The sequence below is a fragment of the Nerophis lumbriciformis genome, linkage group LG25 (genome assembly GCF_033978685.3).
Source record: "Nerophis lumbriciformis linkage group LG25, RoL_Nlum_v2.1, whole genome shotgun sequence".
Taxonomy (NCBI): Eukaryota; Metazoa; Chordata; class Actinopteri; order Syngnathiformes; family Syngnathidae; genus Nerophis; species Nerophis lumbriciformis.
The window spans coordinates 39,890,229-39,914,220 of record NC_084572.2 but is presented as its reverse complement, the minus strand read 5'-3'; the positions used below and the strand labels follow the sequence as shown (position 1 = coordinate 39,914,220).

The window sequence follows — 23,992 nt, the reverse complement described above, 5'->3', positions numbered from 1 at the left end:
CATCACAGTGTTGCTGAATAAATGTACGTTTGCTCCCCTGCAGGCTCAGTGAAAGGGGCCGTTACAGACGGGGCTGCCTAGAGGGCGCTCACAGTCCAACATGTTGTGTAAGCCCAGTCCAAGGAACACACCCAGCAATGAGTTTGTTGTCAGCTATAACCATTTAGCTCACCTTGGCTATCATTGACGTAACACGACTGCTAATTGTTGCTCACTTGTGAGAGAAAACCATTCATATTATTATTGTGAGAGACAATTTATTTGTCCTATTTTGCTTCAATTTCATTTGTAATTTTAAGAAATACTGACCTTTTTATGTTATATATCTTTTTTGAAACCACTAATTGTAACATATGCTTGTTGCAATTCAAATTTGCATGACGTAGAGCAGCGTTAAAGGGGAACTTTTTATTTATTTTGCCTGTCGTTCACAATCATTATGAGAGACAAGAAGACAAAATGTTTTGTCTCGGTGGCTAGCAATGCAGCTAGCAATGTTAGCAATCAATTCTACCTCTGAATCACTTTAAAAATGCATTCAATAACCGTCAACAATACTTCATTTATGTTGTGTAACATGTACAATAACAAACTGTAGCAACGTTGTTATTGTGAGAGCGAACATGGGGCAACTCTTTTTGCTAGCCGTAAAAGCTAACTACGGAAAGAGATAAGCTATCTTCTAGCACAATGAGATAGGACACTAATATGTACTGAGTGAAAAACATCAATCTGTCAAGTATTATTTCATCTTTTGTTTGTACACAGCTAGCCAGACAGTGTGTGTAGTATAGTTGTAATAACACACATGATGGACAGTCGTGCGTTTGGTCCATGTTTTTTTCCCCGTGTTATTTGGGTAAGCACTCCATTTATGTTGAAATAGCTTTGTTTCAATTTCCGCAATTAAAGCGCCAAAGTGACTTTCACCTCACTCTCTGGGCTTCCGTCTGCTCCGACGTCTCACTCTTCCTTCACGCTGGCTTCTAGAAGCAGTAGTTCATCCTCCGTATATTCATCATATTACAGTATCTGTCAAGTATTATTTCATCTTTTGTTTGTACACAGCTAGCCAGACAGTGTGTGTAGTATAGTTGTAATAACACACATGATGTGTATCATGATCAATATTAAAGTGACACACTCCATGGGCAGTCGTGCGTTTGGTCCATGTTTTTTTCCCCGTGTTATTTGGGTAAGCACTCCATTTATGTTGAAATGGCTTCGTTTAAATTTCCGCAATTAAAGCGCCAAAGTGACTTTCACCTCACTCTCTGGGCTTCCGTCTGCTCCGACGTCTCACTCTTCCTTCCCGCTGGCTTCTAGAAGCAGTAGTTCATCCTCTGTATATTCAGCTTCAAAAAGATAAGGTTGTGTATCCATGGACAGTTGTGCGTTTGGTCCATGTTTTTTCCCGTTTTATTTGGGTAAGCACTCCATTTATGTTGAAATAGCTTCCTTTCAAAAGTGACTTTCACTTCACTCTTTCGGCTTCCATCTGCTCCGACGTCTCACTCTTCGTTCGTGCTGGCTTCTAGAAGCAGTAGTTCATCCTCCGTATATTCATCATATTACAGTATCTGTCAAGTATTATTTCATCTTTTGTTTGTACACAGCTAGCCAGACAGTGTGTGTACTGTAGTTGTAATAACACACATGATCCATATTAAAGTGACACACTCCATGGACAGTCGTGCATTTGGTCCATGTTTTTTTCCCGTGTTATTTGGGTAAGCACTCCATTTACCGGTATGTTGAAATAGCTTTGTTTCAATTTCCGCAATTACAGCGCCAAAGTGACTTTCACCTGACTCTCTGGGCTTCCGTCTGCTCCGACGTCTCACTCTTCCTTCACGCTGGCTTCTAGAAGCATTAGTTCATCCTCTGTATATTCAGCTTCAAAAAGATAAGGTTGTGTATCCATGGACAGTTGTGCGTTTGGTCCATGTTTTTTCCCGTTTTATTTGGGTAAGCACTCCATTTATGTTGATATAGCTTCGTTTCAAAAGTGACTTTCACTTCCCTATTTCGGCTTCCGTCTGCTCCGATGTCTCACTCTTCCTTCGTGCTGGCTTGTGGAAGCAGTACTTCATCCTCCGTATATTCAGCTTCAAAAAGATAAGGTTGTGTATCCTCATTTGTCCAAAAATTGTAGTCTTCGTTGTCTGTTACCAAGTCTGCCATGATTGCAACACACTTGCATTTTTTTTTGTTCAGAAGAAGTGGTAAGTGCACTGCTATGGAAACAGTTAATATTGTCATGAACATGTCTGTTACTACATATATTATATATACTTGCAACAAAAGAGGTGTGTTCTTGGCTCATAATGATTGTGAACAATAGGCAACATTATAAAACAAAGTGCATGACATAGAGCAGCATTAAGTGATGTTAAAAAAGGCCCAAAAAGAGCGAAAAGCCTGGCAAAGTGTGTCGTTTTTGTTTGTCTGACACTCATGTTTGGGGTTGTGTGTTACATCATTGTTTACACTCTAAATAGATATTTGATTCTATTTGAAAGGGGACCTATGTTGATTTTTCCTCTTTGTGACTTGTTAAACAATGTCAAAGTGTCCATTTCTAAGGTTGGTGCTTTGAAAGGCCGCTGTTATTGCAGTCTGCTCACAAGGAGGCGGAGCTTCTTATTTTGGACAAACAGTAGAGCTCTCAGCCAGAGGGGGAGGAGCTCTTTATCAGGCAGCTGAAACACAAGGAAAGGTAGGATGAAGCATGTTCATCTCATGGTGGCACTGTAACATGCAATGTTAACTATCCAGACTTAAATGTAACATGCAATGTTAACTATCCAGACTTAAATGTAACATGCAATGTTAACTATCCAGACTTAAATGTAACATGCAGGTGTTAACTATCCAGACTTAAATGATGATACCTTGCCTCCTTTCATTTGAGAAGGCCTCCACAAACATAGACAGGAAGTAGTTGTGAATGTGACACATAATGGATACATATGATCTTGAGCACAAGGACATGTAGATGGAAATCACCATAGGGCCCCTTCTAATATTAACCAGGAACGAAACATGGTTGAACATGTTTGCTTGTATTTGGCAATAACCCTTGTCTAGAGTTCTTTTTCTATTTCAAATAAAAGCCACAAGCGCCATGTGATGTGTGATGTGTACAAAAGGTCTACAGCACACAAACAAACAAAGGACAACATGAAATGTCGGGAGGAATTGTGCTGAAATGCTAACAGTTAGAATGTGTCAAGTTCCACATCATACGACTATGAAGCATCTGCATGTAAAATTGACCAAAAAAAAAAAAAGAAAAACAGGAAGTTAGCGTGCTAATGTTAGCATGCTAACAGTTGGCATGTGTCAAGTACCAAATGATATGACTATGAGGTGTTCAGCTGTAAAATTGGCTGAAAAAGTTAGCACGCTAATGTGAGCATGTTTGCATGTTAACTGTTAGCATGTGTCAAGTAAGAAGTTATATACAAACCCCGTTTCCATATGAGATGGGAAATTGTGTTAGATGTAAATATAAACGGAATACAATGATTTGCAAATCCTTTTCAAGCCATATTCAGTTGAATGCACTACAAAGACAACATATTTGATGTTCAAACTCATAAACTTTATTTATTTTTTGCAAATAATTAATTTAGAATTTCATGGCTGCAACACGTGACAAAGTAGTTGGGAAAGGGCATGTTCACCACTGTGTTACATGGCCTTTCCTTTTAACAACACTCAGTAAACGTTTGGGAACTGAGGAGACACATTTTTTAAGCTTCTCAGGTGGAATTTTTTCCCATTCTTGCTTGATGTACAGCTTAAGTTGTTCAACAGTCCGGGGGTCTCCGTTGTGCTATTTTAGGCTTCATAATGCGCCACACATTTTCAATGGGAGACAGGTCTGGACTGCAGGCGGGCCAGGAAAGTACCCGCACTCCTTTTTTACGAAGCCACGCTGTTGTAACACGTGCTGAATGTGGCTTGGCATTGTCTTGCTGAAATAAGCAGGGGCGTCCATGACAAAGACGGCGCTTAGATGGCAGCATATGTTGTTCCAAAAGCTGTATGTACCTTTCAGCATTAATGGTGCCTTCACAGATGTGTAAGTTACCCATGTCTTGGCCACTAATGCACCCCCATACCATCACACATGCTGCCTTTTACACTTTGCGTCGATAACAGTCTGGATGGTTCGCTTCCCCTTTGGTCCGGATGACATATGTCGAATATTTCCAAAAACATTTTGAAATGTGGACTCGTCAGACCACAGAACACTTTTCCACTTTGCATGAGTCCATCTTAGATGATCTCAGGCCCAGCGAAGCCGGCGGCGTTTCTGGGTGTTGTTGATAAATGGCTTTCGCTTTGCATAGGAGAGTTTTAACTTGCACTTACAGATGTAGCGACCAACTGTATTTAGTGACAGTGGTTTTCTGAAGTGTTCCTGAGCCCATGTGGTGATATCCTTTAGAGATTGATGTGGGTTTTTGATACAGTGCCGTCTGAGGGATGGAAGGTCACGCTCATTCAATGTTGGTTTCCGGCCATGCCGCTTACGTGGAGTGATTTCTCCACATTCTCTGAACCTTTTGATGATATTATGGAGCGTAGATGTTGAAATCCCTCAATTTCTTGCAATTGCACTTTGAGAAAGGTTTTTCTTAAACTGTTCGACAATTTACTCACGCAGTTGTGGACAAAGGGGTGTACCTCGCCCCATCCGTTCTTGTGAAAGACTGAGCATTTTTTGGGAAGCTGTTTTTATACCCAATCATGGCACCCACCTGTTCCCAATTAGCCTGCACACCTGTGGGATGTTCCAAATAAGTCTTTGATGAGCATTCCTCAACTTTATCAGTATTTATTGCCACCTTTCCCAACTTCTTTGTCACGTGCATCAAATTCTAAAGTTAATGATTATTTGCAACAAAAAAAATAAAGTTTATGAGTTTGAACATCAAATATGTTGTCTTTGTAGTGCATTCAACTGAATATGGCTTGAAAAGGATTTGCAAATCATTGTATTCCGTTTATATTTACATCTAACACAATTTCCCAACTCATATGGAAACAGGGTTTGTAAATCTGCGGTGTTTGGCTGCAAAATAGGCTTAAAAAGTTAGCATGCTAATGTTATTAATGCTAACTGAGGCTGAGCCACAATACTGAACAACACAGTCTGATTGTTTAGGTTTATTCTAGTCACCAATATTACTGTAATATTGATATTTTTAGTTAAGTTTGCCATTTGTATGCTTGAAAATGCTTAGTTTAGGGCAAAATTGCATAATTATTTATTTTTTTCTGTAGCGATAACACAAACACTAAAATATGGATGTGATGTTCAGATTGTTGGGCAAATACTGATGAAGCTAAAATGTTTAATCTACAAAATGTATGAAAGCATCTTAAATGATTTATGTGCGTCCTTGCTGGAAAAAGTTAGGACTCCCCTGGTGTTGCTATACATGAACAGCAGGGGGCAGCAGAGACTTGCATAGAAAATAGTCCATTGAAAACAAACATGGGTCTTTATGCTTTCAAGTGGTTGGTGCAAATCTCTCACCATCTTTATGTCCTCACCACCATTGTTACTTCAAGTCATAACTGGAATGTGTGTTCATGTGTTGAGACTTTAAGAAGTGAAGGTATTTACAAACAATATTACTGATGCCATGGCCTGCGTTTGCTTCCAGCGTATAATGATGTATAATAGACTGTATATATATTATTCACATGTGAATAATGCTGTATTATAGACTGTATTTATATTATTCACATGTGAATAATGCTGTATAATAGACTGTATTTATATTATTCACATGTGAATAATGCTGTATAATAGACTGTATATATATTATTCACATGTGAATAATGCTGTATTATAGACTGTATTTATATTATTCACATGTGAATAATGCTGTATTATAGACTGTATTTATATTATTCACATGTGAATAATGCTGTATAATAGACTGTATTTATGTTATTCACATGTGAATAATGCTGTATAATAGACTGTATTTATATTATTCACATGTGAATAATGCTGTATAATAGACTGTATTTATGTTATTCACATGTGAATAATGCTGTATAATACTGTATTTATATTATTCACATGTGAATAATGCTGTATAATAGACTATTTATATGATTCACATGTGAACAATGCTGTATAATAGACTGTAGTTATGTTATTCACATGTGAATAATGCTGTATAATAGACTGTATTTATGTTATTCGCATGTGAATAATGCTGTATAATAGACTGTATTTATATTATTCACATGTGAATAATGCTGTATAATAGACTGCATTTATATTATTCACATGTGAATAATGCTGTATAATAGACTGTATTTATATTATTCACATGTGAATAATGCTGTATAACAGACTGTATTTATGTTATTCACATGTGAATAATGTTGTATAATAGACTGTATTTATATTATTCACATGTGAATAATGCTGTATAATAGACTGTATTTATATTATTCACATGTGAATAATGCTGTATAATAGACTGTATTTATATTATTCACATGTGAATAATGCTGTATAATAGACTGTATTGATATTATTCACATGTGAATAATGCTGTATAATAGACTGTATTTATGTTATTCACATGTGAATAATGCTGTATAATAGACTGTATTTATGTTATTCACATGTAAAAATACCTAAGTGTTTATTGTGAGTGAACTGTGGTGGTGAATTTCCCCCAGGGATCAATGAAGTACTTTCTATTGTATTGTTAGCCAGGACCAGAGTGAGCGTACATTTCACGAGGTCCCAACTCTACCAGCGCCATCATGGCTTCTCACGCAGGTGAAGGTTAGTGACATCACACAGGTGGTCAATGTAGCTTTTTATTTCAGCAAGTCAGAAAGAAACACAAACCCAGACCTCAAAGCTGAAGGACTACAGAGTCTCAGGTCATCAGTTGGCTCATTTTTATGGGCCACTTGTATTCAAAGTGTTGGGGGAAACATGAGAAAGTATTGATTGACATAAAGTGTTCAACGTGATCCAAACTTCTCACAAAAACAATCTCTTAGCGGCCATGAAGTCGACGTGTTCCTCACAGGAACACTTTATTTTGAAATATTTGCACAACTCCCACTTTGTTTTCTAAACCCTTCTGGGCCACCGTAGTTCAGAGCACAAGTTTATTCTGATAGTCTATTTCTTACAATGAGTACTGCGCCTCAAACTGACCCCAGGTCTGCGTAGAACTGATCCAGGATCAGTTTCCACACCACAACTCAGAAAACTTGGGGGGAGGCGCAGCACCTTGAGCAAAATAAAGAAAAACCTCTCTTGTTTACCCCGATCTTCTAACTTCAATTATCGCAAATTCCGGACTATAAGCCGCTACTTTTTTCCCTACACTTTGAACCCTGCGGATTAGAAAACGGTGCGGCTAATTTGTGATCTTTTTTTTTGTGGAAAATAGTTCAAAACGAAACGAAAGAAGCAAATGCACTGACAAGGTGTGGACCAGTTGGCTTACTGCAGGTGCTGCAGTGTCCTTCCATTTTCTGCTTTGAACCAAAAGTAGAAGTGCTTTTTGCCCCTACTTGTATGGATTCTTCATTCATCCCTCCTAGCAACGTATGTCAGTTTTACAATATAACTAAAACTATTCTTACTTACTAAACCGCATCGTGTGTGATGTCTGTAGCAGTCTTTTCATGCATATTTCTACCTGCTATCGTCATGTAAACGAGCTAGCAAATATGCTAACACGTTTACGAGTGCCTGTGTTAGTATTATTAACTTACGATGGCATTCTTTTTCTATTGTTTCAGTTTGGTAAATTCACCAAAACGTCAGCGTGGAGTTATTGAGTCTGTTTAGCTGATTGGAGAGCTAGCTTGTGCAGCTAGTGGGTCCAAGACCATGACTTCTGTTTTGTTTGAACCGCCGTTTTACTGCCGTGTTACAGACACTGTTTGGAAACAATTAAGGTATGTAAATAATTAAAAAAAATACTTTCAGTGTAAATAAGTCATTTAACAAAGTATATATCTGCGGCTTATAGTCCGGTGCGTCTAATATATGGAAACTTTTTTCTTCTTCTGAAATGTAGTGGGTGTGGCTTATATAGTGCGCTCTATAGTCGGGACTATAGGGTATGTGAAAGGCAAAATGAATGAATTTGATATTCTCTCACACTGCGCCGCTCTCTGAAACGTAGCTAACCTTAAGCTAATTACGATGCAACCCTAAGAACGCACTTCTGGATAAAGCTCGTCTAAAAGGTGTTTTGTTATTTACTGGCTATGAAACAGCTGCTCAATCTAAGCTGTTAGATAACTGCTGGGCTTCCCACGTCTTGGAGCCATCCCACAGTGCGGGAAAGACGGGAAGAAAAGCTCTGCTGCAGTAGAGGGCATCAATCAAATCAATACCAGACATCAATCAATCAATACCAGACATCAATCAAATCAATACCAGACATCAATCAATCAATACCAGACATCAATCAATCAATACCAGACATCAATCAATCAATACCAGACATCAATCAATCAATACCAGACATCAATCAATCAATACCAGACATCAATCAATCAATACCAGACATCAATGAAGTTATTAGGGGAGCTTTTGGAATTGGCATATTTGAAAAAGTTGTGCAGTGTTTTTATTTGTAATCCCATTTACTGTATTAAGATAGGGTTTAGGGTTTAGGGTTAGGGTAAGGGTTAGTAACCCTAACCCTAACCCCGAGATAGTATTTACCCCTCTAATGTATTTAGATACGAGATAGTATTTATCTGAGTATTTAGTGCCAGCTGCTAATTGACAGAGTGCATCTCAATATATTGAAATATCATGTGAAGGTACATTTGTCAGATTAAAACACAAATATTTTTTAACATGATTAATCATACTTGGATTTTGAATAATGACAATTAATTAGTGTCGGTCGGCAAAAATCGATTCACATCCGAATGGCGATCACTTTTTCATCCTGATCATTTTCAAAAATTACTAAAAACAATTTTAATTTCAGAACTGATTCTCAATTCAAACTGATTCTCGCTATGTAGTATTTGGTGTAATTATTATCAGAAAACTTTTTCAAAACAGGTGACAGGATAGAAAAGCTCCTTTTAGTTTCATGGAGATGGCCTAAGCATATATATACTGTATATATGTGTATATATATATATATATATATATATATATATATATATATATATATATATATATATATATATAACCAGTTTTCTTTGAAGTAATACATACATTTATCAGAGCTGTTTGTCTGTTTCATGGAGGAATGTAGTTAGTCACAGAACTGCCACACAATGCTAATACAAAAGTATTCATTTTGACTTGGGAATTGATTCTGAATCGAATCATTACCCCTAAGAATCCAATCATGTAGTGGCAAAAATGTACAGCTCTAATACAAATATAAATACGTATATGTATATATGTATGTATGTGTATATACTCTGTGTATATATATATTTTGAAAATGGTAAGTGCACCCTAATAAGAAGATCCAGGATGAGGGTAAATCAGCCTCAACAAGCAATGATTGATCCAGGATGAATGAGATGATTAGTGATTAATGATACGTGTTAGCGTGGACCTCACTGTTGCGGTCCAAGATTCTTCATACAGTTTGTTCAATGGTTTTAATCTACTTTTGCAGCAAATAGAAATGTAGTGAGATACATCTGCACTAATATATTCATTCATTATAACAATGTTTTATCATTAAAATGTCCCCAAGTTAGTAATGTTGTCACTAGGAAAAGGCACACCTTCACCTTCACCTTCCTCTTCCTCTCCTTCCTGTGCAAACTCATCTCTCCACTCCTCCCAGACACAAAGCTAACTAAACAATGGAATGTTCCGACGCTGGCTGGGTATTTATCTACTGTGACGTCACCTCTCTCCTTTTCTTGTGTTTCCCCTTTATCTACTGTGACGTCACCTCTCTCCTTTTCTTGTGTTGCCCCTTTATCTACTGTGACGTCACCTCTCCTTTTCTTGTGTTACAGTTGTGTCACCCTTTGTTGTGTTGCACCTTTATCTTCTTGTGTTACAGTTGAGATGAAGAGGATGTTATCTTATCTACGTCTAGACGGGGGAGTGGAGGAGGCGGGTCATGTGACCACATCCACACTGATGATTGAGTCCGTGGACTGTTAGGACCGTGGACAAGCTGGCCTACACACTTTGACCAAGCTTTTCTTGGAAAAAAAATAAAAATAAAATTACAAGACGTATTCGTCGTCGTCGTCGTCGTCCTCGCCGTCCTCGCCGTCCTGCTCGCTGAGTACCAGCGAATCTTCATCGTCCTCCGCCATCGTCCAGTCGCCGCTGCCGGGATCCCCCGAAGACTCCAGGGGTGCGCCTGACAAACACAGTCGTCATGGTGACGGGTGAAAACCGTGCTTGCAAAACTCCCGCGCAAATCTGCATTTTTAAACATTTCCATTTGTTTGACGGAATATCGATAAAATGACGATCCGGACGCTGGCCTCGTTCCTCTTGCCTGAATCTCACCTTTTTTGTAAGGGCCGCCGGAAGTTGGCAGACCTGTCAGCGATCCTGTTCTGTCTCCCTGTAATGTTTGATCCTGTCCTGTAATGTTTGATCCTGTTCTGTCTCCCTGTAATGTTTGATCCTGTCCTGTAATGTTTGATCCTGTTCTGTCTCCCTGTAATGGTTGATCCTATTCCGTGTCCCCGTAATGTTTGATCCTGTTCTGTCTCCCTGTAATGTTTGATCCTGTCCTGTAATGTTTGATCCTGTTCTGTCTCCCTGTAATGTTTGATCCTGTCCTGTAATGTTTGATCCTGTTCTGTCTCCCTGTGATGGTTGATCCTGTCCTGTAATGTTTGATCCTGTTCTGTCTCCCTGTGATGGTTGATCCTGTCCTGTAATGTTTGATCCTGTTCTGTCTCCCTGTAATGGTTGATCCTGTTCCGTATCCCCGTAATGTTTGATCCTGTTCTGTCTCCCTGTAATGTTTGATCCTGTCCTGTAATGTTTGATCCTGTTCTGTCTCCCTGTAATGGTTGATCCTGTTCCGTGTTCCCATAATGTTTGATCCTGTTCTGTAATGTTTGATCCTGTTCTGTCTCCCTGTAATGTTTGATCCTGTCCTGTAATGTTTGATTCTGTTCTGTCTCCCTGTAATGGTTGATCCTGTTCCGTGTCCCCGTAATGGTTGATCCTGTTCCGTGTCCCCATAATGTTTGATCCTGTTCTGTAATGGTTGATCCTGTTCCGTGTCCCCGTAATGTTTGATCCTGTTCTGTCTCCCTGTAATGTTTGATCCTGTCCTGTAATGTTTGATCCTGTTCTGTCTCCCTGTAATGGTTGATCCTGTTCCGTGTCCCCATAATGTTTGATCCTGTTCTGTAATGTTTGATCCTGTTCTGTCTCCCTGTAATGTTTGATCCTGTCCTGTAATGTTTGATTCTGTTCTGTCTCCCTGTAATGGTTGATCCTGTTCCGTGTCCCCGTAATGGTTGATCCTGTTCCGTGTCCCCATAATGTTTGATCCTGTTCTGTAATGTTTGATCCTGTTCTGTCTCCCTGTAATGTTTGATCCTGTCCTGTAATGTTTGATTCTGTTCTGTCTCCCTGTAATGGTTGATGCTGTTCCGTGTCCCCGTAATGTTTGATCCTGTTCTGTCTCCCTGTAATGTTTGATCCTGTTCTGTCTCCCTGTAATGTTGATCCTGTCCTGTAATGTTTGATCCTGTTCTGTCTCCCTGTAATGTTTGATCCTGTCCTGTAATGTTTGATCCTGTTCTGTCTCCCTGTAATGGTTGATCCTGTTCCATGTCCCTGTAATGTTTGATCCTGTTCTGTCTCCCTGTAATGTTTGATCCTGTCCTGTAATGTTTGATCCTGTTCTGTCTCCCTGTAATGGTTGATCCTATTCCGTGTCCCCGTAATGTTTGATCCTGTTCTGTCTCCCTGTAATGTTTGATCCTGTCCTGTAATGTTTGATCCTGTTCTGTCTCCCTGTAATGTTTGATCCTGTCCTGTAATGTTTGATCCTGTTCTGTCTCCCTGTAATGCAGCGTTTCTCAAAGTGTGGGGCGCGCCCCACTGGTGGGGAATAGAGACATGACAGGTGGGGCGCGAGGAACGGAAGGAAATTTCACTTTAAATTTTTTTTTTATTATTATATTCTTAGATATTTTTTTTTTACTATGCTTTCATTTTCTATACATACTGTAAATCACTTTGTGATTCTGTCTGTGAAATCCGCTATATAAATAAATGGAAATTACCGGTACTTATTTTTACTGTAGGCTTTAAATTTCTCGGTACGAGCGAAAGTTTGACAGACATAGCAACAGTAACTAATGGGGGCGGGGCTAAGCGGAACAAACTTTCGCGCGGATGGGTAGCAGGCTAATGTGTGGACCACAATTACACAAATATATACATTTGTGACTCGCACCTCAAAGGTCGTCGAGCCAGAGCCAGCGCCTGCAGAGAAACAAAAATGTGACGGGCACACACTGTGTCATTCACAGGGAAGCACTCGCGTCAAGGCAGCTCAGCCCCGAACTCAATGAGGTTTTAACAGATGTTGTGAGCGCGGTAAATTTGATCAAAACACGACCACTGAAAGTGCGACTGTTCTCTGCACTGTGTGAGGAAATGGGAGCTGATCATACAGCCGTGCTGTTTCACAGTGAAGCAAGGTGGCTCTCCTGGGGCAAAGTGCTGTCACTTGCCCTGTCTTGCCAAATGCATAGCTCCTCCTTTTTTTTTGCAAAGATTGCAAAGTGGCACTTTTATTGTATTTATTATTGAACTTGATGCAAGTTATTTGATTTATTATTGAACTTGATGCAAGTTATAACACTTTTTTTGATTTATTATTGAACTTGATGCAAGTTATAACACTTTTGTTTTATTTATTATTGAACTTGATGCAAGTTATAACACTTTTGTTTTATTTATTATTGAACTTGATGCAAGTTATAACACTTTTTTTGATTTATTATTGAAATTGATGCAAGTTATTTGATTTATTATTGAACTTGATGCAAGTTATAACACTTTCTTTTATTATTGAACTTGATGCAAGTTATAACACTTTTGTTTTATTTATTATTGAACTTGATGCACGTTATAACACTATTTTTGATTTATTATTGAACTTGATGCAAGTTATTTGATTTATTATTGAACTTGATGCAAGTTATAACACTTTTTTGATTTATTATTGAACGTGATGCAAGTTATAACACTTTTTTTGATTTATTATTGAACTTGATGCAAGTTATAACACTTTTATTTGATTTATTATTGAACTTGATGCAAGTTATAACACTTTTTTTGATTTATTATTGAACATGATGCAAGTTATAACACTTTTTTTGATTTATTATTGAACTTGATGCAAGTTATAACAGTTTTTTTGATTTATTATTGAACGTAATGCAAGTTATAACACTTTTTTTGATTTATTATTGAACTTGATGCAAGTTATAACACTTTTGTTTTATTTATTATTGAACTTGATGGAAGTTATTTTATTTATTATTGAACTTGATGCAAGTTATACCACAGCTGCACAGTTATTTTATTTATTATTGAACTTAATGTTATTTTATGTTATTGAGTTCGAATGTATACAACTTGATGTTCAATAAATTTGAAAATGTTAAAGCTTGGCATTAGCGCTCTGTTGGGGCGATGGGGGCAGGTGGGGCTTGAAAACTCCCCCTTGCCCAAAGTGGGGGATGACAAAAAAAGTTTGAGAACCACTGCTGTAATGGTTGATCCTGTCCTGTAATGTTTGATCCTGTTCTGTCTCCCTGTAATGGTTGATCCTGTTCCGTGTCCCCGTAATGTTTGATCCTGTTCTGTCTCCCTGTAATGTTTGATCCTGTCCTGTAATGTTTGATCCTGTTCTGTCTCCCTGTAATGGTTGATCCTGTTCCGTGTCCCTGTAATATTTGATCCTGTTCTGTCTCCCTGTAATGTTTGATCCTGTCCTGTAATGTTTGATCCTGTTCTGTCTCCCTGTAATGTTTGATCCTGTTCTGTCTCCCTGTAATGGTTGATCCTGTTCCATGTCCCTGTAATGTTTGATCCTGTTCTGTCTCCCTGTAATGTTTGATCATGTCCTGTAATGTTTGATCCTGTTCTGTCTCCCTGTAATGGTTGATCCTGTTCCGTGTCCCTGTAATATTTGACCCTGTTCTGTCTCCCTGTAATGTTTGATCCTGTCCTGTAATGTTTGATCCTGTTCTGTCTCCCTGTAATGTTTGATCATGTCCTGTAATGTTTGATCCTGTTCTGTCTCCCTGTAATGTTTGTCTGATCTTGAATGGGATTGTGCTGAAATTGTTAATTTCCCCTCGGGGATTGAAAAAGTACTTCTGATTCTGATTCTGATTCTGACGAGAAGACGATCAGGAGCACCGGAACAAGCTAGCTAGCTAGCTAGCTAACATCGAGCTAGCGTTCTTGTTGCTGCTAACCATATTTGGACGATTACAATCCCAAGTAGTTGTAGTTCCAGGTCAGGACTATTCAACTAAACTATGTTTCCAGAAAGCTAAGGACTTCACTATTTGTCTTATTTTGGAGAACAAGCGTCCTCTACGGTGGACATTTGATTGTGGTCTATTAAATGTCTCACTTATAGGAGCCGTCTGCGGGTTTTAGGCACCTTCTGCAACAAAAAGTAGCCAAAGATCATCTCTGGTTAACACTCTCGATGTGAGTCTCTCCCAAGTTTTTGGAACTGAACTCCAGGGCCACCAGTTGAAAAGCCCAAAAGGGAGAGGACCTAAGATGGGACCTTGAGGAACACCACCAGTTGAACAGAAGTTGAACAAATGACAACTGACTGTATCTGAAGTCAACAACACCCGAGTTACATAGATCACGTTAAATATAAATGTTACTGCCAAAAAGGGGAGGACTTAAGGCGGTGCCTTGAGGAACGCCTCAGTTATGTCAATCATAAGTTCAGACCCCAGTGTTCTACGAGTCAATGCAAGGATCTGCCAATGTGTTCCATGGTCTAAGTTCCTCTACACAATAGGAGCACTCTAGTGGTTTTAGGTCTCCCAAGTTTTGAACTGAACTCAGGGGCCGAATGTGGTACAGGACATGGTAGGAACATTTTGGTACCGGTAACAAGATGTGTTTTGATACTTTGGACTGGACGACAGGACCACAAAAATGTGTCAAGTTAGCACTGGACAGAAGTCCCTTTCCAAAAAAATCAAGGGTGATTTGAGGAATATGAATGAGATTTATCTGTCAGTCTGACATCTGATATCTTTTAGATGGATTCTTTGAACTCAGCAGTCTAGTCCATCCTGACTCACACTCACCAGTGCTCATTTCAGCAATTCAAAACACACCAAAACCTCCTTTTTCTGTTCCTTTGTTGAGCAAACTTTCCAAAGATGATTAGTGAATTTTCACCTTTTTAAAAACGTTGTTGATATTTATGAGAGGAAAATGATATCACAGGCATCGTCTTCACAAGACCCGTCTGATCAAACACTTTTCATGTCATTTTTACTTGTTCAACTTCTTTAGTGGTGTTCCTCAAGGTTCCATCTCAGGTCCTCTCCCTTTCATCCACTCTCACTTCTGATTCCAGGATGTTCCGACCAGGGTTCTACTCCACCCATCATCCATGAGTGAGACTGGCAGAGCAATATCAACACAATATTCTCCTTTGATGAAAACCAAATAGCAGCATGTTCCTCCCTCTGACACGTTCCTGTGTACATTCTTCAACTTTACCGAGCGCTTTTTTCTTGCCCTTGTTTGAAGCTAGTTTAGCTGATCTATTAGCATACCTGCTTGTGTAACATGTTTATAGCCTCGTCCTCCAGTGATAACAGTACTTGGTATTAATAATTAAGATATAAAGCAATGCACTTTATTTGCCATAACGGAGGAGATTATTGTTAATTGAGCAGAGTGGCTCCACACTGTGTATGGAGGAACAGCCTTGCAAAAAGAGGCTTCGCTACACATCTTAAAACCATGTCTGCTAGGATTGGCACGTGAAAGTCAATCAGAGCAAAACACAACACTTCAAGCTGACACTTTGGAAAGGAACATTGTGGAGGCTCCGCCCCTCAGACCACCGGACTCACCGCAGTCGGCGGCGCCGTGGGTGCGTGAGCCGGCCCGCTCGTTGCCATAGCGATCCACACACCAACACTGCCCGCTGCTGCTGTGGCACTGCTGGGAGCGATAGTAGCCGTCCTCCTCGCACGATGGCAGATACTGGCCTGGGTCACATGGTGCTCACGTTAGCCTCTCTCTCTCTCTGTGTGTGTGTGTGTGTGTGTGTGTGTGTGTGTGTGTGTGTGTGTGTGTGTCATACTTGCCAACCTTGAGACCTCCGATTTCAGGGGGTGGGGGCGGAGGCGTGGTCGGGGGTGGGGCTTGGGGGCGTGGTTAAGATATATATATATAAGAAATACTTGACTTTCAGTGAATTCTAGCTATATATATATATATATATATATATATATATATATATAAATTAAATAAATACTTGAATTTCAGTGTTCATTTACAAACTACAACTCACAAACACTAGAGTTAGGCTCCACCATCAGAATGTGTACTTAAACTTATAAAGATCACATGGATATTATTCAGTGAGTTGATTCACCAAAACTAACCTGTTATACAGGAGGAAAAAGCACACAGGACGTTTCAATTGTTCACAGACTGGTCGCGCTCATCAGAATGACAAGACACTTCCGGTCTGCAGGCGATAGCATTCAATTGGGAAGAAACGCCCTACTGCCCCCTACTGACCAATGTGAATACTGATAAATGTGTAATGACAGCTCCAAAAACGAATTCAAACCACAAAATAAAATAAATAAATCAACAGAAAAATGTGACACATTATGGGTGGGTCACATATGCATGTACAGTAGATGGCAGTATTGTCCTGTTTAAAAGTGTCACAACATTGCTGTTTACGGCAGACCAACTGCTTTACGGTAGACACTGTTGTTGTGTGTTGTCAACACGTCACTCAGGTCCGCCTGAATTTCGGGAGTTTTTCGGGAGAAAATTTGTCCCGGGAGGTTTTCGGGAGAGTTGGCAAGTATGGTGTGTGTGTGTGTGTGTGTGCTTACCAAGCAGCTTCTTTCCCATTTGCTTCCTATTGATGGAGGCGAGCTCATCTCTGCAAGGAGAGTCTGGAAAATAATTGAAAAATGTGCTAAAACTAGCAAATAATGTCATTATTTATTATTGTATACTCACTACGACACTATTTCTACTTAGTCTATTTTTAATTTTCAATCTTTTATTGTGTAATATTTTTTCAGCTGTTTTGTTTCATCTTGTCTTTTTAAGTGCCGCTGTGTGTGTGTTTAGCTTTAGCAGTTAGCAGCGCACTTTGACACCATGACTAATATAGACACTTACATCATGTGTTGTCTTCATTATAACACTTATATAAGACTTTTAAAGTCATTTTGATAGTAGGCTAATATAGACACTTACATCATGTGTTGTCTTCATTATATAAGGATGTTAATAGTTTCTGGCTCCACACAGATGAGTTTTTAGTACAAACCCCGTTTCCATATGAGTTGGGAAATTGTGTTAGATGTAAATATAAACGGAATACAATGATTTGCAAATCCTTTTCAAGCCATATTCAGTTGAATATGCTACAAAGACAACATATTTGATGTTCAAACTCATAAACTTTATTTTTTTTTTGCAAATAATAATTAACTTATAATTTCATGGCTGCAACACGTGACAAAGTAGTTGGGAAAGGGCATGTTCACCACTGTGTTACATGGCCTTTCCTTTTAACAACACTCAGTAAACGATTGGGAACTGAGGAAACTAATTGTTGAAGCTTTGAAAGTGGAATTCTTTCCCATTCTTGTTTTATGTAGAGCTTCAGTCGTTCAACAGTCCGGGGTCTCCGCTGTCGTATTTTATGCTTCATAATGCGCCACACATTTTCGATGGGAGACAGGTCTGGACTGCAGGCGGGCCAGGAAAGTACCCGCACTTTTTTTTTACGAAGCCACGGTGTTGTAACACGTGCTGAATGTGGCTTGGCATTGTCTTGCTGAAATAAGCGGGGGCGTCCATGAAAAAGACGGCACTTAGATGGCAGCATATGTTGTTCCAAAAGCTGTATGTACCTTTCAGCATTAATGGTGCCTTCACAGATGTGTAAGTTACCCATGTCTTGGGCACTAATGCATCCCCATACCATCACAGATGCTGGCTTTTGAACTTTGCGTCAATAACAGTCTGGATGGTTCGCTTCCCCTTTGGTCCGGATGACAGACTGTTGAATATTTCCAAAAACAATTTGAAATGTGGACTCGTCAGACCACAGAACACTTTTCCACTTTGCATGAGTCCATCTTAGATGATCTCGGGCCCAGAGAAGCCGGGGGCGTTTCTGGGTGTTGTTGATAAATGGCTTTCGCTTTGCATAGTAGAGCTTTAACTCGCACTTACAGATGTAGCGACCAACTGTATTTAGTGACAGTGGTTTTCTGAAGTGTTCCTGAGCCCATGTGGTGATATCCTTTAGAGATTGATGTCGTTTTTTGATACAGTGCCGTCTGAGGGATGGAAGGTCACGGTCATTCAATGTTGGTTTCCGGCCATGCCGCTTACGTGGAGTGATTTCTCCACATTCTCTCAACCTTTTGATGATATTATGGAGCGTAGATGTTGAAATCCCTCAATTTCTTGCAATGTCACTTTGAGAAAGGTTTTTCTTAAACTGTTCGACAATTTACTCACGCAGTTGTGGACAAAGGGGTGTACCTCGCCCCATCCTTTCTTGTGAAAGACTGAGCATTTTTTGGGAAGCTGTTTTTATACCCAATCATGGCACCCACCTGTTCCCAATTAGCCTGCACACCTGTGGGATGTTCCAAATAAGTTGAAAAGGATTTGCAAATCATTGTATTCCGTTTATATTTACATCTAACACAATTTCCCAACTCATATGGAAACGGGGTTTGTAAATCTGGTCCAATATGTTCCTCTAACATTGTGTGTTGCTGACCCCTGCCCTACAGCCACTAGTGTGCACAGGTGTGTGTTACCTGTGTAGCGCTGGAAACAGCTGCACCACTCTGAGCCGCCAATCAGGCCGTCCTTGTGCGTGTCACATGACTTGAAGAAGGCGTGGGAGCACGGCTCCTTCCTGTCCGAGTACAGAGTCCTCATCTCAGAGCGGTCCAGCTGGAGGTTCAAGTCCGTGTCCAGGTGGGAGAACATCCACCCCAGAGCCTCTTTGCAGGCGGGCCACACCCCCACCTCAAACTCTGACAGGGTGTACAAACAATGTGTTCATCCACAGCAGGGTGGTAGTGGTAGTGGTGTGGTAGTGGTAGTGGGTGTGGTAGTGGTAGTGGTAGTGGTGTGGTAGTGGTAGTGGTAGTGGTGTGGTAGTGGTAGTGATAGTGGTGTGGTAGTGGTAGTGGTAGTGATAGTGGTGTGGTAGTGGTGTGATAGTGGTAGTGGTAGTGGGTGTGGTAGTGGTGTGGTAGCGGTGTGGTAGTGGTAGTGGTAGTGGTAGTGATAGTGGTGTGGTAGTGGTAGTGGGTGTGGGTGTGGTAGTGGTGTGGTAGTGGTAGTGGTGTGGTAGTGGGTGTGGTAGTGGTGTGGTAGTGGGTGTGGTAGTGGTAGTGGTATGGTAGTGGTAGTGGTAGTGATAGTGGTGTGGTAGTGGTAGTGGTGTGGTAGTGGTAGTGATAGTGGTGTGGTAGTGGTAGTGATAGTGGTGTGGTAGCGGTGTGGTAGTGGTAGTGATAGTGGTGTGGTAGTGGTGTGATAGTGGTAGTGGTAGTGGGTGTGGTAGTGGTGTGGTAGTGGTGTGGTAGTGGTAGTGATAGTGGTGTGGTAGTGGTGTGATAGTGGTAGTGGTAGTGGGTGTGGTAGTGGTGTGGTGTGGTAGTGGGTGTGGTAGTGGTAGTGGTGTGGTAGTGGTAGTGGGTGTGGTAGTGATAGTGGTATGGTAGTGGTAGTGATAGTGGTGTGGTAGTGGTGTGATAGTGGTAGTGGGTGTGGTAGTGGTGTGGTAGTGGTGTGGTAGTGGTAGTGGGTGTGGTAGTGGTGTGGTAGTGGTAGTGGGTGTGGTAGTGATAGTGGTAGTGGTATGGTAGTGGTAGTGATAGTGGTGTGGTAGTGGTGTGGTAGTGGTAGTGATAGTGGTGTGGTAGTGGTAGTGGTGTGGTAGTGGTAGTGATAGTGGTGTGGTAGTGGTAGTGGTAGTGATAGTGGTGTGGTAGTGGTGTGATAGTGGTAGTGGGTGTGGTAGTGGTGTGGTAGTGGTGTGGTAGCGGTGTGGTAGTGGTAGTGGTAGTGATAGTGGTGTGGTAGTGGTGTGATAGTGGTAGTGGTAGTGGGTGTGGGTGTGGTAGTGGTGTGGTAGTGGTAGTGGTGTGGTAGTGGTAGTGGGTGTGGTAGTGGTAGTGGTGTGGTAGTGGTAGTGGGTGTGGTAGTGATAGTGGTAGTGGTATGGTAGTGGTAGTGATAGTGGTGTGGTAGTGGTAGTGGTGTGGTAGTGGTAGTGATAGTGGTGTGGTAGTGGTAGTGATAGTGGTGTGGTAGTGGTAGTGGTAGTGATAGTGGTGTGGTAGTGGTAGTGGGTGTGGGTGTGGTAGTGGTGTGGTAGTGGTGTGGTAGCGGTGTGGTAGTGGTAGTGATAGTGGTGTGGTAGTGGTGTGATAGTGGTAGTGGTAGTGGGTGTGGGTGTAGTAGTAGTGTGGTAGTGATAGTGGTGTGGTAGTGGTGTGATAGTGGTAGTGGTAGTGATAGTGGTGTGGTAGTGGTGTGATAGTGGTAGTGGTAGTGGGTGTGGTAGTGGTGTGGTAGTGGTAGTGATAGTGGTGTGATAGTGGTAGTGATTGTGGTGTGGTAGTGGTAGTGATAGTGGTGAGGTAGTGGTGTGATAGTGGTAGTGGGTGTGGTAGTGGTGTGGTAGCGGTGTGGTAGTGATAGTGGGTGTGGTAGTGGTGTGGTAGTGGGTGTGGTAAGATGTTGTAGTGATGGTGATGCCCACTCACTCTTCTTCTCCACCATGTCTCTCCTGGTGTCATGCAGCACCTGGATCATGTCCCTCAGACGACCTATGACCTCCTTCACCTCTGACTCACTGCACACTGACACAACAACACTCATCATTAGTGACACAACAACACTCATCATTAATGACACAACAACACTCATCATTAATGACACAACAACACTCATCATTAATGACACAACAACACTCATCATTAATGACACAACAACACTCATCATCAATGACACAACAACACTCATCATCAATGGCACAACAACACTCATCATCAATGACACAACAACACTCATCATTAATGACACAACAACACTCATCATTAATGACACAACAACACTCATCATTAATGGCACAACAACACTCATCATTAGTGACACAACAACACTCATCATTAATGACACAACAACACTCATCATTAATGACACAACAACACTCATCATTAATGACACAACCACACTCATCATTAATGACACAACAACACTCATCATTAATGACACAACAACACTCATCATTAGTGACACAACAACACTCATCATTAGTGACACAACAACACTCATCATTAATGACACAACAACACTCATCATTAATGACACAACAACACTCATCATTAATGACACAACAACACTCATCATTAATGGCACAACAACACTCATCATTAATGACACCACAACACTCATCATTAATGACACAACAACACTCATCATTAATGACACAACAACACTCATCATGAATGACACAACAACACTCATCATTAATGACACAACAACACTCATCATTAATGACACAACAACACTCATCATTAATGACACAACAACACTCATCATTAATGACACAACAACACTCATCATTAATGACACAACAACACTCATCATCAATGACACAACAACACTCATCATCAATGACACAACAACACTCATCATTAATGACACAACAACACTCATCATTAATGACACAACAACACTCATCATTAATGACACAACAACACTCATCATTAATGACACAACAACACTCATCATTAATGGCACAACAACACTCATCATTAATGACACAACAACACTCATCATTAATGACACAACCACACTCATCATTAATGACACAACAACACTCATCATTAATGACACAACAACACTCATCATTAGTGACACAACAACACTCATCATTAGTGACACAACAACACTCATCATTAATGACACAACAACACTCATCATTAATGACACAACAACACTCATCATTAATGACACAACAACACTCATCATTAATGGCACAACAACACTCATCATTAATGACACAACAACACTCATCATTAATGACACAACAACACTCATCATTAATGACACAACAACACTCATCATTAATGACACAACAACACTCATCATTAATGGCACAACAACACTCATCATTAATGACACCACAACACTCATCATTAATGACACAACAACACTCATCATTAATGACACAACAACACTCATCATTAATGACACAACAACACTCATCATTAATGACACCACAACACTCATCATTAATGACACTACAACACTCATCATTAATGACACAACAACACTCATCATTAATGACACAACAACACTCATCATTAATGACACAACAACACTCATCATTAATGACACAACAACACTCATCATTAATGACACAACAACACTCATCATTAATGACACAACAACACTCATCATTAATGGCACAACAACACTCATCATTAATGACACCACAACACTCATCATTAATGACACAACAACACTCATCATTAATGACACAACAACACTCATCATTAATGACACAACAACACTCATCATTAATGACACCACAACACTCATCATTAATGACACAACAACACTCATCATTAATGACACAACAACACTCATCATTAATGACACAACAACACCCATCATTAATGACACAACAACACTCATCATTAGTGACACAACAACACTCATCATTAATGACACAACACTCATCATTAATGACACAACAACACTCATCATTAATGATCTCTCTACTTCCTTCTTACTACTTCCTTCTTACTACTTCCTTCTCACTACTTCCTTCTCACTACTTCCTTCTTACTACTTCCTTCTCTCTACTTCCTTCTCACTACTTCCTTCTTACTACTTCCTTCTCACTACTTCCTTCTTACTACTTCCTTCTTACTACTTCCTTCTCTCTACTTCCTTCTCACTACTTCCTTCTTACTACTTCCTTCTTACTACTTCCTTCTCACTACTTCCTTCTCACTACTTATTTCTCTCTACTTCCTTCTTACTAATTCCTTCTCACTACTTCCTTCTTACTACTTCCTTCTCTCTACTTCCTTCTCACTACTTCCTTCTTACTACTTCCTTCTCTCTACTTCCTTCTTACTACTTCCTTCTCACTACTTCCTTCTTACTACTTCCTTCTCACGACTTATTTCTCTCTACTTCCTTCTCACTACTTCCTTCTCACTACTTCCTTCTTACTACTTCCTTCTCTCCACTTCCCTCTTACTACTTCCTTCTTACTACTTCCTTCTCACTACTTCCTTCTCACTACTTCCTTCTTACTACTTCCTTCTTACTACTTCCTTCTCACTACTTCCTTCTCTCTACTTCCTTCTCACTACTTCCTTCTCCCTACTTATTTCTCTCTACTTTCTTCTCACTACTTCCTTCTTACTACTTCCTTCTTACTACTTCCTTCGTACTACTTCCTTCTCACTACTTCCTTCTTACTACTTCCTTCTCTCTACTTCCTTCTTACTACTTCCTTCTCAGTACTTCCTTCTTACTACTTCCATCTCACTACTTCCTTCTCACTACTTCCTTCTTACTACTTCCTTCTTACTACTTCCTTCTCACTACTTCCTTCTGATTACTTCCTTCTCACTACTTCCTTCTCACTACTTCCTTCTTACTACTTCCTTCTTA

At 40.1% G+C, this 23,992-nt stretch overlaps 2 protein-coding genes across 3 annotated transcripts in view; one reads left to right on the top strand and one right to left on the bottom strand.

The window, feature by feature from the left end:
* The window catches only part of LOC133621932 (choline transporter-like protein 1), a 40,517-nt gene extending 37,389 nt beyond the window's left edge, over positions 1-3,128 (top strand). For both annotated transcript variants that reach the window (XM_061984394.1, XM_061984395.2), the window contains exon 16: positions 44-3,128. In XM_061984394.1, coding sequence (XP_061840378.1) covers positions 44-52 — 9 coding nt within the window. In that variant the 3' untranslated portion in view covers positions 53-3,128. The remainder of the gene's footprint in view (positions 1-43) is intronic.
* A 6,915-nt stretch (positions 3,129-10,043) lies between these two features.
* The window catches only part of spock3 (SPARC (osteonectin), cwcv and kazal like domains proteoglycan 3), a 41,348-nt gene continuing 27,399 nt past the window's right edge, over positions 10,044-23,992 (bottom strand). The window contains exons 7-11 of the mRNA XM_061984393.1: positions 21,061-21,156; positions 19,096-19,317; positions 17,137-17,199; positions 16,132-16,269; positions 10,044-10,379 (exon numbers count right to left, since the gene is read on the bottom strand). Of these exons, the coding sequence (XP_061840377.1) occupies positions 10,240-10,379; positions 16,132-16,269; positions 17,137-17,199; positions 19,096-19,317; positions 21,061-21,156 (659 nt within the window). The 3' untranslated portion in view covers positions 10,044-10,239. The remainder of the gene's footprint in view (positions 10,380-16,131; positions 16,270-17,136; positions 17,200-19,095; positions 19,318-21,060; positions 21,157-23,992) is intronic.